The following is a 13,574-nucleotide window of genomic DNA, read 5'->3' on the forward strand; positions in this document are numbered from 1 at the left end:
CAATCCATGGCATGGCACAATAGCACACACACTCACACACTACGGACACTTTGAAAATGCCAATAGGCATGCAACACATGTCTTTGGACTGGGGGAGGAAACCGGAGTACATGGAGGAAAGCCCTGAAACACGGGGACAACATGCAAGCTCCACACACACAGGGACGAGGCATGATCTGAACCCCCAAGCCCAGAGGTGCGAGGCAACAGGACAGGAGCCCGCATGCTGCTAGTATGCACCCCCTGGAAATGTTCATGAATAAAATCATTTAAGGTACATCACTGGACCATAATTAGTTTTTAGAGTAAAGCTTTAAAGGTACAATAGGTACATGCACCATTCTAGGTAAAAGCCACAGACTAAAAGTACAGAAGATGCTTGTGGGTACCATCCCAGCAACAAGAAAACGTACAGTTTTGTATCCTTTTTTTTCTCAGAGCATGTACCACAAATATCCATAGTAAGGGAGCTCCATACACTACTAATAAACAGATGTTGTTCGGGTGATGAAGCACTCACATCACAGCAGTGACTCTGATATGATGGTGGTATGCTAGTGTGTGGTGCTTCTATCAATGTATCAGACACAGTGGTGTTGCTGGGGTTTTTAAACATTGTGTACACTTCCTTACACACTCCTAGTATGTTGGTTCACTTTATAGGTCTACAGAAAGAATCTTTTTCCATGTACAGATTGTGTTAATGATTATGAGTGTCAGGTGCTGACAGCAGGACCACTAATGGCTGAGGATATTTGGTTGGTGGATGATGATGATGATGATGATGATGATTATATAAGTATATGTTAAGTATATATAGTTAACTTCATATTTACTATTTATTCGTGTTGGGTAACCACTTTATCCTGGTCATGGTGGCAGTGGCTTCAGAACCTCTCCCAGGAACAGATGGTGTGAGCTCGGAATACGCCTTGAACACACAAATTCACACAATTTAGCAATTTAGCAAAGCCAAGCTACCTCACAGACATGTTGTGTGTCTGTGGATATTTGTAAGGGAGGAAACCAGAGAACCCAGAGGAAACGCACAGAAACCCCTCACAGACAGTACCTTTCCAAATGATTAATGAAATTGTTTAGATGTTGAGAACAGAACTAAGACACTGACACATTTTGTCTCCTTTTGCAACACCTATTTCGCAATAATTCTTTTGGGATACCTTCTATTTATTTTGTTAGTATTTTGTTAACCTGACTATATCCCTTTCACATTTTTAAATAGTCTTAGAGGTTAGCTTGTTGGCCTCACACTGCCAGGGTTGGGGATTTGATTCCCGCCACGGCCCCGTGTGTGCGGAGTTTGCATGTTCACCCCGTGCTGCAGGGGTTTGCTCTGGGTACTCTGGTTTCCTCCCCGAGTCCAAAGACATGTATTGTAGACTGATTGGCATGTCCAAAGTGTCTGTAATGTATGAATGGATGTGTGAATGTGTATGTGATTGTGCCCTGTGATGGATTGGCACCCCGCCTTGTGCCCCATGCCTCCTGGGATAGGCTCCAGGTTCCCCACAACCCTGTAGAATAAGCGGTATAGAAGATAGATGGATGGATCATTAAAGTGTCATGTTTGTTACCAAGGCCCTTCACTCTGCAGACATTTGCTATTACAGCAAAACAACTGTACACAATGCTGACTCGAACATGTTTATGTTATAAATTGTTGTTGTTGTTTTTTTTTTAAATACTTGTTTAAACAGTTGGCTTTATTCAGAATTTCCCCCTCATCATCACCGTCCCATATTTGACCCGAACTAAAATATTTCACTGGACTGCTTGTGGGGCTGTAATTTGATATCAGCCGCTAGATGGCGCGCAATGCACAATTATTGATTGCATTATACGACCCTCAACTATAACTCAGAAAATGTGGAGGTTTAGCTCCTCTTGCTAGAAAACTAGTTACGGGTAACTGGTCTAATATTTAGTTTGCTCCTATTATAAACATGTCCAATCAACAGAAAGAAATATCACGTCATTTCTATTTAATACGTAGCATCTATATCTTTACCACACGTAATCCGGCATATCCTCCGCTTTTAAGTGTCGTCAACCTCCTCCTATGATTGGCTCTCATTGCAGTCAGTTAGACTGATGTCCAATCGGTACTTTGGAGTTTAATCTACTATGCAATCCTAGCGCAGAAGGCGGGTTGTTTCGCAATACGGGTGAGGGAGGAAAAAACATAAACGCGTCGCAGCAAGTTAGGCGGGGAGAGAGGGTTCTTTAGCGTGGCTGGATGATTAGCTGTGTAGCAGTTTGTGTGATTCTTAGCTCTTGAACTGGAGAAGAAAACTTTCAGCTCGATGGGAAGTGAATGAGTCGCTTTGGGATGTTTATTTCGACGCAGAATAATGTCAGGACTTGAAGAAGCGTCTGTGTCACTCTTACGGATGTGGACTGTTCACGTGGAAATGGTATGTTTTTCGAAGAGGGGGGGGGAAAGTCTTGTCGAAATGGGTTAGATAACTTTTAGAAACGGGTTTTACTGCTAACGTTTCTGTCTGCTAACTCAGCTGGAGGAATAACCGAATGCTAGTCGGGCTTTATTTAGTTTTTTATACCAAGTGAGTTAAAGCTAATGCGAGTGCGGTTTAATCAGCTTCACGGCGCGCTCTGCTAAGCTAACTATTACATTTCTGTCACTAGCTAGCTGTTGTGTTATAATGGGCTAGTTTGACTGCTAACTTGGTCAAGAAAGTTTGCATGTTTACGCACACAACCAGCGTGGTTGTTTATATATATATATATATATATATATATATATATATATATATATATATATATATATATATATATAAATATATATATAAATAATATTTTAAACAAGACTAACAGAAAAGCATTTTGTTAGTGCAGACAGCTGGAGCACTAGCAGAGTGAGCTAGCTATAACTTGTTTTAGTTCGGACTAAGCTCGTGCGGAATTCGTCGGTTATTTATTTATTTTAAGCAAAGCTGGATGTTTTGTTCGATGCTATTTCATAAATAGCAATATAACAAACTATATCAAAATAAGGCAGCGTTGTGGGTTAAAACTGAACAATAAGCGTATTTTGAGTTGTTTTGACTTAAAAAACCGAACATTTAGCTAATTTGTCGTAATATCGTACATTATTGTTCGCTAAAGAAGGGTTAAATGTTTAGCTAAACGTTTTAACTACGTGATTGGAGGGTTGTTTTTGACAGGCAAAAGTTGAGGATTGTGATTTAAAGGGAAAAAAGTCTGCACTAGAATATTAATGAATCCACTTCAAAACAAAACCACTGTCCAGATTTGTGCTCATCTGTAAGGATGAGATTTGAGAAGAGACTGAAAGCTTCATATCCTCTCTCATGTGAGGAAAGCACTCAGACTGTCAGGTGCTTGTCTGCTTTCTCTCTTCAGTGCAGTAGCTTCTTAAAAAACATCATCCACCTCATCCTCAGCTTTGTGTTTATTGTTTCTCCCCAAGACAATGAGCCAGGTGGCCTACTCGGATGAGAGGACTTTGATGCAGTAGTTGGAAAAGCAGAGCACCAGGTCAGCTCGATCATCTGTGTTTATCTCCCTGTGACTCACGCCGCCAGCTCCGGGCATGGAGTCGTACCCGAGGTCCTGCGGAGACATCCTTCGCAGAAACCCCCAGCACGACTTCGAGCTCATCCAGAGAGTCGGCAGTGGCACATATGGAGACGTGTTCAAGGTGTGTGAAGGCTTTCTGATTGATTTTCTAATACATGCCTAGGGATGGGCGATATCTTATCGTTTGCGATATACCGGTAGAAATTCTCCCCAATATAAGAATTAGTCTCCCCACGATGATGACGATAAAGCCTAGTTGATGTATTTCTGTTTGCGACGATGTACGACCCATTCGCAGTTCACATGCAGAGCGAAAACAAGTACGGCGGAAGGCGGACGTGAAGCTGAGGAGGAGTTTATCACTAAACGAGGGGCAAGCTCTACAATCTGGAACTGGTTTGTTACAGAAAATCAGTTTTACTTTTTGGTCAAGATCACAGCTATCACTTGTAGCTAAAAACAGTGGTGAATGGTACTGTATTTATGTTGTCACTGATATCGTTATCGCAATAAATACCAGAAAATATCCTGATCTAGTTTTAAGTCCACATTGCCCTCCCTATACATGCTCCCCCCCTGTACCGCACGTTATTTGAATAACTACAGTTGGAGCATTTTCTGACTTGTCCATGTTCTGTTAAGTGCAAAGAAAAGGTTGTTCGTTGAGCTTAGAAACCAATATATAATGCGCAGATCTGTTTACACTTGGACACGGGTGTAGGAATCTCTAGGCATCTCATGATTTGATTCGATTTTGATTCAGGATGCTGAGACCGGGGTGGCACGACTACTCTAAAAGTGGTGGGGCAAAGTTTGATGCGTTCTAAAATATGTCAAAAGAAATAAAATATCATGTTCCGCAGCAGGCTGCTTGTCACTGTAGTAACTGTCTGTTTCGCTAAACCCCCCCCCCCCCCCCCCCCCCCACTTGAAATATTGAAGCGTAAGAGATGCTGGTTCATCACACGGTTATTGAGCACCAGTGGGTGCCAAAGTGTGGTTAACCCTTTTATTGCTCATGGGAGATCCCGTTTAGGAGAAGCTGAACTGGAAGTTTTGATTGGTTTTTCTGACCTATCAGATAAACAAACCTGTCTGTTTACACCTGAAGTGACGAGTCACCACACCAGTCGTTTGAACAGTGCCGGGTCATATGCCAGCTTGCCCCTGTTTGCCTCCGGTGGCCCTGTGCTGAGATGCACCAGTAGTCTAAATCCGAGAGAAATTAATGCTTTTAGTTCATTTGCGAGTTGGTTTGATTGCACACTGCATATAATTAAATGACTTAAACACCAAAAAAATTTTTTGCAAAAACTGTTTGTGTGGCTGAAAATATACTTTGTAAATCTCTTTAATTGGTCAGAAAATACGGTGACCGAAAACAAAACTGTGGCAAGTGTGTTGAGAAACCTCAAAAACCTCTAGTACAGGGAGCAAATAGCCAGTGCTAAATGTGTACAAAATTATGTAAATGACTTGTTTAAAATATTGTCACATGCAGCATTTTTCTTATCAATCCAAATATCCAGAACTCATTGCATTCTTGCACAATTAAAACTAATTTTTTTGATTGTATTATAATTTTTATTTTTTTAATTATGAATAATAAACTGCACCTTGGAGCACAGTTTAGTGGTTTGCATCTATAGAGTAACGTCATTCACACCCCAAAATGCACAGCATGGTTTTGTTCATTTCCTGCAGTTGGGGACGATGTAGAGTTGCATCGACTTTCTCGATGCAATTGAGCCATGCTAAAGTTCATTTGGATGCAGAGCAAGATCACCTCACTCAGACGGTCTTGGGTCCCCTTTTTTTTTTTGGTTATTTCAAATGAATGCTGCATATATGAAAGTGTCCTGATGGTCACCCTGTATTATGATTTTTTTATTACTTTTCATATATTATTGTTTCACCCTGAACTGTTAGGTAAAGTGTTTTTAATGGGGTTCTTTAGATAGGGATTAGGGTTTTTCATGTCTGTGCATTAAAGCAATAAAATAAAATGCTGAATTGTTTTTGTACAGGCTGTAAGCCTAACTAGAAAGCTTTATTTGAGATTCTTATTAAAAATAACCAATTAAATTATCTTCCATTCTTGCACAGGTGTCATACATTGGAAGTTTAATAAGAGAAAAATTATGCAATAGACCCACAGTTTTCTTAGAAATTTCTGTGAAAATCTGTGATGATGACTTCCCCATATGATCAATTATTTTTCCCATTTCTAGTGAATTGTTTCTCTGTGCGTCACTCTTGTGAGATGACTTTGTTCCATATTTTCCTGTGTGTTGATGGCCTGAGAATTTCTGTGGACACTCCTCGTAAGAACAGCAGATCTGCACCAACCAGGAAGTACTCTCCCATCTGAGCTCACCTTTCCCCTGTTGCAATAGTTAATGCTTGAATAAACAAGCCGTTTTCTTTCCCGTTTTCCTTTTGTGCCTGACAGGGTAGACTTGTATATCTTTTGTGTTCTCGGAATGGCAGAGCGAATGTAGTGAGAGTGCTGCGTGTAGTGAGGACAGGATCTCTCCAGAGGTTGTCCCTCCTGGATTAGCATGCCAGGCAGAGACTAGCCTACTTCTGAGAAAGTTCTGTGGGTTTGATTGACCGCATTGTAGCGGAGGGAATGCCTCATTGTGGCTTTGAAAATAGGACATCCATAAAGTAAAAATGTCAGAAAAATTGTACGTGTGGCGTGAAACGTCGTGCTTTGTTTAATTTCGGTAATCGTGTTGTAGTGCAGAGTCCAGATTACGACCTCTCCCTCTCTCGCACGTCAGAGACGTTACAGACGAGAACTACACATACTAGTTTTTCTTGTACGTGCAGTCAGTTTTTGCCTATGAACCTTTTAAAGCACATACTGGGAACTTCATCTGTATAACTATTATCAGTGAATGAAGTAAACAGTGCAGGAGAAAGGATTGTAATAACAATCCTGTTTTTTTGGCGTCTTTAAACATTCTGGTGGGGTTTGAAGGATTTGGAGTCCTGTGTTGACTCAGGACGAGTAAACGTTACAGACGTGCGCCCTACACATATTAAGTGTCTTATTCTTTATCAACTAAGCTTGAGTATATTCGAGATGTTAAAACTGCCGTCAGAGATGTGAGCTGGATGGAGAAAAGGGTTTATGACTGATCTTTACCAATATCATTCTTTTAAGTACCACTGGAGCTCCAAACATTTCATATCTTGTTCTGATTATTTAAACAGGTGTTCAAGAGGGATACATTTTGTCTACTAGTTTAACTCTTTATTCACCTGACCCAGGTACAAGGCAGTTTCAAATTGTGGTGTGTTTTTGTTGGTGGTGTTCTGAATTTGGTTATTGTTGTTTGTGGCTGAAAGGGAGATCTTCTGAAGCATCTGATCCTGTCATGAGAGAGGTCCTCTGATGTTAAGATGTGTAAAGCTGCAGTGTATATAAGCGGTTGGAGACTGTGTTTACTTTTTTTTTATTTTTTTTTTATAGTGGGTCCAGAGTACTCATGTAACAATGACACACACATTCAGGGATTTGGATTTAGCAGGCCATCTGGACTTTCCAGGAAACCTTGTGAAAGTAGCAAAGTTTCCATTCATCCAGGAGTGGACAACTTCCTCAGGCCAAGGGATAGCTCTGTGTGGGTGTGCGTGTGCACAGTAGATACTTTTCCTACTGTTATTGTTCGGGGGACATCCTTCCTCTCTGTCAGCTTAGCTGCTGCTGTTTTAAGTACTGGGGTGCAGCGACCAGCCTGCATGTGTGTTCTAGCTGCCTGCTAAGCTTGGTAGCTGTGTCGCCACACATGCTTGACACCATCTGAACCAAATAAGTTTATCTTGGTCTCATCAGACCACAGGACATGGTTCCAGTAATCCATGACCTTAGTCTGCTTGTCTTCAGCAAACTGTTCGCGGGCTTTCTTATGCATCATCTTTAGAAGAGGCTTTCTTCTGGGACGACAGCCATGCTGACCAATTTGATGCAGTGTGCGGCGTATGGTCTGAGCACTCACAGGCTGACTCCCCACCCCTTCAACCTCTGCAGCAATGCTGGCAGCATTAATACATCTATTTCCCAAAGACAACCTCTGGCTATGACTCTGAGAACATGCACTCAACTTCTTTGGTCGACCATGGCGAGGCCTGTTCTGAGTGGAACCTGTCCTGTTAAACCGCTGTATGGTCTTGGCCACTGTGCTGCAGCTCAGTGTCAGGGTCTTGGCAATCTTCTTATAGCCTAGGCCATCTTTATGTAGAGCAACAATTCTTATTTTCAGATCCTCAGAGAGTTCTTTGCCATGAGCTGCCATGTTGAACTTCCAGTGACCAGTATGAGGGAGTGTGAGAGCGATGACACCAAATTTAATACACCTGCTCCCCATTCACACCTGAGACCTTGTAACACTAACAAGTCACATGACACTGGGGAGGGAAAATGACTAATTGGGCCCAATTTGGACATTTTCCCTTAGGGGTGTACTCACTTTTGTTGCCAGCGGTTTAGACATTAATGGCTGTGTGTTGAGTTATTTTGAGGGACAGCAAATTTACACTGTTACACAAACTGTACACTCACTACTTTACATTGTAGCAGTGTCATTTCTTCAGTGTTGTCACATGAAAAGATGTAAGCATATATATATATATATATATATATATATATATATATATATATATATATATATATATATATATATATATATATATATATATATATATATATATATTTATATATATATATATATATATATATATATATATATATATATATATATATAAAAAATGTGTATGTATGTGTATATATATATATGTGTGTATATATATATATATATATGTGTGTGTATGTATGTATATGTATTTTATGTGTGTGTGTCTGTATGTATGTAAATTAGTGCTTAGGTAACTTTTATAATGGCAGGTTATGATTTCCACCACAAAAGAAAAGATCACATACCCATTGTCTATGTATAACAATTCCCAAATAATAACAATCATCTGTTTGTGTAGCTGCTTTCATACATAAAATGTGGCTGAGTGCTTCACAAGGAAGTTAAAAAGACAAAAAAAAAAAAAAAAGATCAGGATTCAATAGGGACATGTATGCAGTAATATAAACCATTTAGAAACAACATGAGAAACCAAGAAGACTCATTAAAAAAAACGATTAAAGACTATATAAAAGAATATAGTAATGGCTGATTCCTTCTCAAGATTGTGGACTATTTCAAAATTGAAATGGTAGAGAAATGTATCCCACAGATACACATTTCAACGCATTTGGATCAAGGGCCGATTTTAAGTTCATTTTTGTAGTTTTCCACAAATGATAAATGTAGAGACAAATCCATCATGTGGACATTATGGGTTCTTGAGACCTTTTTGTTCCCCATGAGAAACAAGGTGTGCATACCAACTTTCAGAAGTTTTGGCATTGCGCTGTTGAAATGTGATCATTTTGATTGTGTCAAATTTGAGCCATGGCCTGTAGCGCCCCCTATACTCTATTTAGGTCCATGCTTTCGGAGAAGTGTAAGTCTAGTCTCTATTTCAGTGTGCCACAGTAGAACAAAACTGACCAAACTTCATGGTTCTGGAAAAGAAGACTTAATGTTTCTGTTAGCATTAGCTGTGGCCAAATCAGCCACATAATGTCTGCTTAATAGTCAGCCAGCCCACCCTTGCCAGAAAGCCATGGATGCGTGTGCATGGCTCCAAGCTCATGCGTGTGTAAAGGGCCTGAGGAGTCAGTGAGAGTTTTGGAGCATGCGTCGACTGTGGAGGAAGGGGGGCATCCATTGGCAGAGTGCACTAGCATTCAGCCAAGCATGCATATTTCAGATGTTGACAATAAACCTATTTTTCATCTTGCATTCACCCCATTTCTCAGATTTGTTACTCAACCTTGTCAAGAGTCTTCATATGAACTGGTGATTGAATCGGAGTGTCTGTTTTATGACTAGAGGATGTGTAATGGACTCCTTATTGCCACCCTTTAGAAAGACATCCTTCCCACGCATATGTACCACAGTTCAAGTCAATCAGAAACTACGGTGCATGAGGAGAAGATTTTTGTAGTTTTGGACAAATTTTCAATGTACTGGAAAATCTATCATTGTGGCCTTTATGGGCACCAATGGCTTTTTTGTTCCCCTGAGAAATGAGACATGTATACCTATTTTCAGACATTTTGGACTTATTGGGTGGTGGGAAAATCATGTAGATTATGGGTGTGGTGTGTATTGCAACCTGTAGGCTCATGAGAGCCATTTGTGGTGAGGGACATACTTGTGGCCTGTAGTATCAGTGTGACAAATTTAAAAACTTAAACATAATAATATGAAGTATAAGAACAATAGATTAGAATAGAGGAATCCTAAATGTACAATCTCAACATAATCCATGATGCTCAGTTTACTCATGCTTGTTTGTTATATTCCTCAGTGTTGTTTTTACTTTACCACTGTAGGCAGGACAAAGATGGTTGTTTAGAGCTCAGATTTTCATTTCTTGGTTGGAAGGTCATTGTTGTTGTTTTGTTTTTTTTCCCATTCTTGTAAATGAGGGAAATTGCTCTAGCTATCTTGACTTGTTTAGTCACACCCAGTAGGATTGGGGATGATTTACAATGACTAGAATGAAGCGATCAGTCAACACATCACCATGACTTCATGAATGTATTTATATACAAAAATGTACTGATCCAGTATCGTGATTTAGTATTATACATTACTGTAAAACTTACTGGTGATATAAAGATTTATATTTATACTAGAGATGCGCCGATAGTAAATTTCACAGCCGATACCGATAACAGATTGTTCAGAGTGATATCGGCCGATACTGATAGTTCTGCTTTTATACCTTCTTTTAAATTTATAATGGTAATAATAATAATAATAAATTCCACAATTATTCTCTCCATTTCAGCAAGTTGTTTCACAGTAACTGGACTCATAAACAGAAAATGCATTACTCAAATTATCATTAACACTTTAACTAAATTCTGGAGATTAAAGTAAGATTTCTTAACCTATTGAATGTTCTGAATTCATATTAACAGAATTTAATTCAGCATGAGCAGTGCGGCAAAAAAAATTGGACTCGACGCCGAAACTCCCGTTTCACTGCTGCAGCATCCGGTGTAACATTAACAGTGCAGAGCTTACAGAGATTACAAACTGCAATTTTGTCATCATTGTCACCCAAGAGACAACATATTTACACACCGCACGAAATCGATGCGTTTTTCTTCCTTCTTTTGAGTGACTGGATATAATCGGCCTGATCATTGGATGTTTCTAAACTAGCATGAATTGCCTTTATCGGCCGATAGCGTTTATTGGCCGCTACGTCGGTGCACCTATAATTCATGCGGTAAATTTATACATAAGTTTGTTCATTTAGACGTGCAATTTGTAATATTTGAAAGGGCTTTAGCCCTATAATAATTATGTAATTTAAGGGCACCTTAGAAAAACTGTGATTCTCAGTATACTTCTATTTCTGTTGACATGATTTTTCCAGCCCAGGACAATTGGCCCTGCTGCGAGCCAAAACAGCTGTTCAGCTCTGCCTCTTTAAAGGCGTGTTGCACAGCGTACATAGCTTTAACCAAGCAGAGTTTTTCACATATTTGAAATATACTTAGGTGGTTGTTGGAGGAACACAGGGTATAGACCCGGCTGTGGTTGATATGTTTCAAGTATGATGGATATAAACAGTAAATGTTTGCTCTCTCTGCTGTCTTTCATTCACCACCACCACCAAATAACAAATAAGGGGGAAATGTGGTGTTCTCTTATAATAAATGAAGTTATGGTAAAATAGGGCAAAATATACTTGGGTGGTTGTCAATCTACAAGGTCTCCCCATCTAAGTATCACCTATGTGTCATCAACACTAGTAAGCAAGTTGTGGGGAAAGACGAGGTTCGTCAGTTTGCATATATGGGGAAACAACTGTGCTGTATTATCTGCTATAAAAGCTGCAAAAATACACCCTTAATTATTTACCTACACTTAGTAAATGAACAGAATTATAATGAACCAAACCATGTGTATTTGACCCATGACCACTTACCACTGCTCTCAAGAAGAAAGCATGAACATTGTGATTTTAAAAATGGTATTGGTGCTGTATCTTTTAAAGACTGGACAGGTATTCTGAAAGGATTCCCCTAAAATGTTGTGTTTTTTATTTATTTTTATTTTAAATGTTTTTATGCAACTGTATTCTCAATGTTACCATTTTAAAACATTATGGATTGAATATAGATACTTTTTGTTTTGTATTCGGAATATGTAACTCTATGAAGGGCTGTGACGGTGGCCATGACAATCTACGGTGGTGTCACATCACACGCCACGTTAATCTTTCTGCTCACTATGACAAGTACAAAGTAGAACGTTTTGTATACAAGTGCAATAATAATACAGTTGCTATATTAATTTGTATTTATAGCCTACCATATAGCGGGAGATGTAATATTAATACACAAATTACGTAATCATAATCCAACGCCTTATATGGTGTTGTCTTAGTTTGGCGTGGGTTTGTTTGAGTGTGGAAAAAAAACAGTCAGGTGAATTCTGCTATTTCACTTCGGCTTCTACCGCTGCGATGGCGCTTGTTGGGGAAACCAAATGTTACATCAGTGATGGAGCCTCATTTAATTTTTTTTTATATTTGTGTGTGTGTGTGTGTGTGTGTGTGTGTGTGTGGGCACGCGTGTATGTATATGTGATGTAAATTTCACTCCCTACAGCCCCCCCTTTCCCACCCCTGCTTACCACAGTGATTATGACAATAACTACCGCGATGGTTAAAAAAAAAAACAAAAAAACAACTTCCACCATCACTGCCCCAACTTTATAATTTGTATTCTGTTATAGCCCAATCCTGAGTAGGTATCATATTTGTTGAATGTGTTATCCTCTGACCGCCTAGCATGTTGAATATTACAGCATGGCGTAAAGCTCCAGACATTTACTTGCTGGCTTGTCTGTATCAGTAATCTGTAATGATATCAATGCTTGGGTGTTTTGGAGGTGATGTGTCCAGAGCTTTAAATCTTTTCATTTTATAGTACTAAGTATTAAGTGTAATATCACTACCAAAATTATTAGGGTTCAGGTGACACCTTTCTAAAACTATATATATATATATATATATATATATATATATATATATATATATATATATATATATATATATATATATATATATATATATATATATATATATATATATATATATATATATATATAATATAGCCGATGTTTGGTTTTTATATATATAATGCGTAACCGATTCCTGAGTATTGTAATTGAACTTTGGCAGTGGATGACAACGTAGAACAAGCTCACAAGGACACAGGATTGAATAAGCACGTGTAATGAGAAACGGTCATGGTTATACGTAATGCCCAAGCTATGGAATGTGACGGTTGAATGCAGTTTCTCATATAGTCAACTGGTTATCAGTCTTGTATCATTGTGTCTCCCTAAACACTTGAGTGTAAAGCAAGCCTGCACTTCTGCAATAAGTTTCTGCAATAACAGAATCTGTATCAAACACTTCTTTTTCCATTGTTACCAGCGTTAAATAACTGGAGAATGGGATGTAGTCAGTGTTATAATTCCCGTTTATGTGGCTACTTGTACACTGTAGCTTCGAGACTATAGTGAACATCTGCAAAAGTAGCCAGAAGTAATCAGATTCATGTGACTGTAGAGACATGTTCTCTGTGGATTAGCTTTAAATGCGTTCAACAGTTTATTTTTTTCAAAAACAGTTTTGCTAGAACATCTCAATTTGAGACAAAAAAGTATAGGGACAACTTCGTCAGTGTATTATGGCATATGTATGTCACTGCTATTGGTAAATGTGCAGATGCTTGAAAACAAAAATGTTCTCGTTCATGCCTGTACAAACCGAGATGCCTGTCTCAGTAGTTGAGCTGGGAAAGTTGCAAATGGGATCAAAGTTGTTTGATTAAA

At 39.0% G+C, this 13,574-nt stretch overlaps 1 protein-coding gene across 1 annotated transcript in view; it reads left to right on the plus strand.

Moving 5' to 3' along the window:
- Positions 1-2,173: 2,173 nt before the first annotated feature.
- Positions 2,174-13,574, plus strand: part of map4k5 (mitogen-activated protein kinase kinase kinase kinase 5) — a 49,814-nt gene continuing 38,413 nt past the window's right edge. Inside the window, exons 1-2 of the mRNA XM_017463938.3 lie at positions 2,174-2,435; positions 3,473-3,703. Of these exons, the coding sequence (XP_017319427.1) occupies positions 3,596-3,703 (108 nt within the window). The 5' untranslated portion in view covers positions 2,174-2,435; positions 3,473-3,595. The remainder of the gene's footprint in view (positions 2,436-3,472; positions 3,704-13,574) is intronic.

This window comes from Ictalurus punctatus, chromosome 3 (assembly GCF_001660625.3).
Source record: "Ictalurus punctatus breed USDA103 chromosome 3, Coco_2.0, whole genome shotgun sequence".
Taxonomy (NCBI): Eukaryota; Metazoa; Chordata; class Actinopteri; order Siluriformes; family Ictaluridae; genus Ictalurus; species Ictalurus punctatus.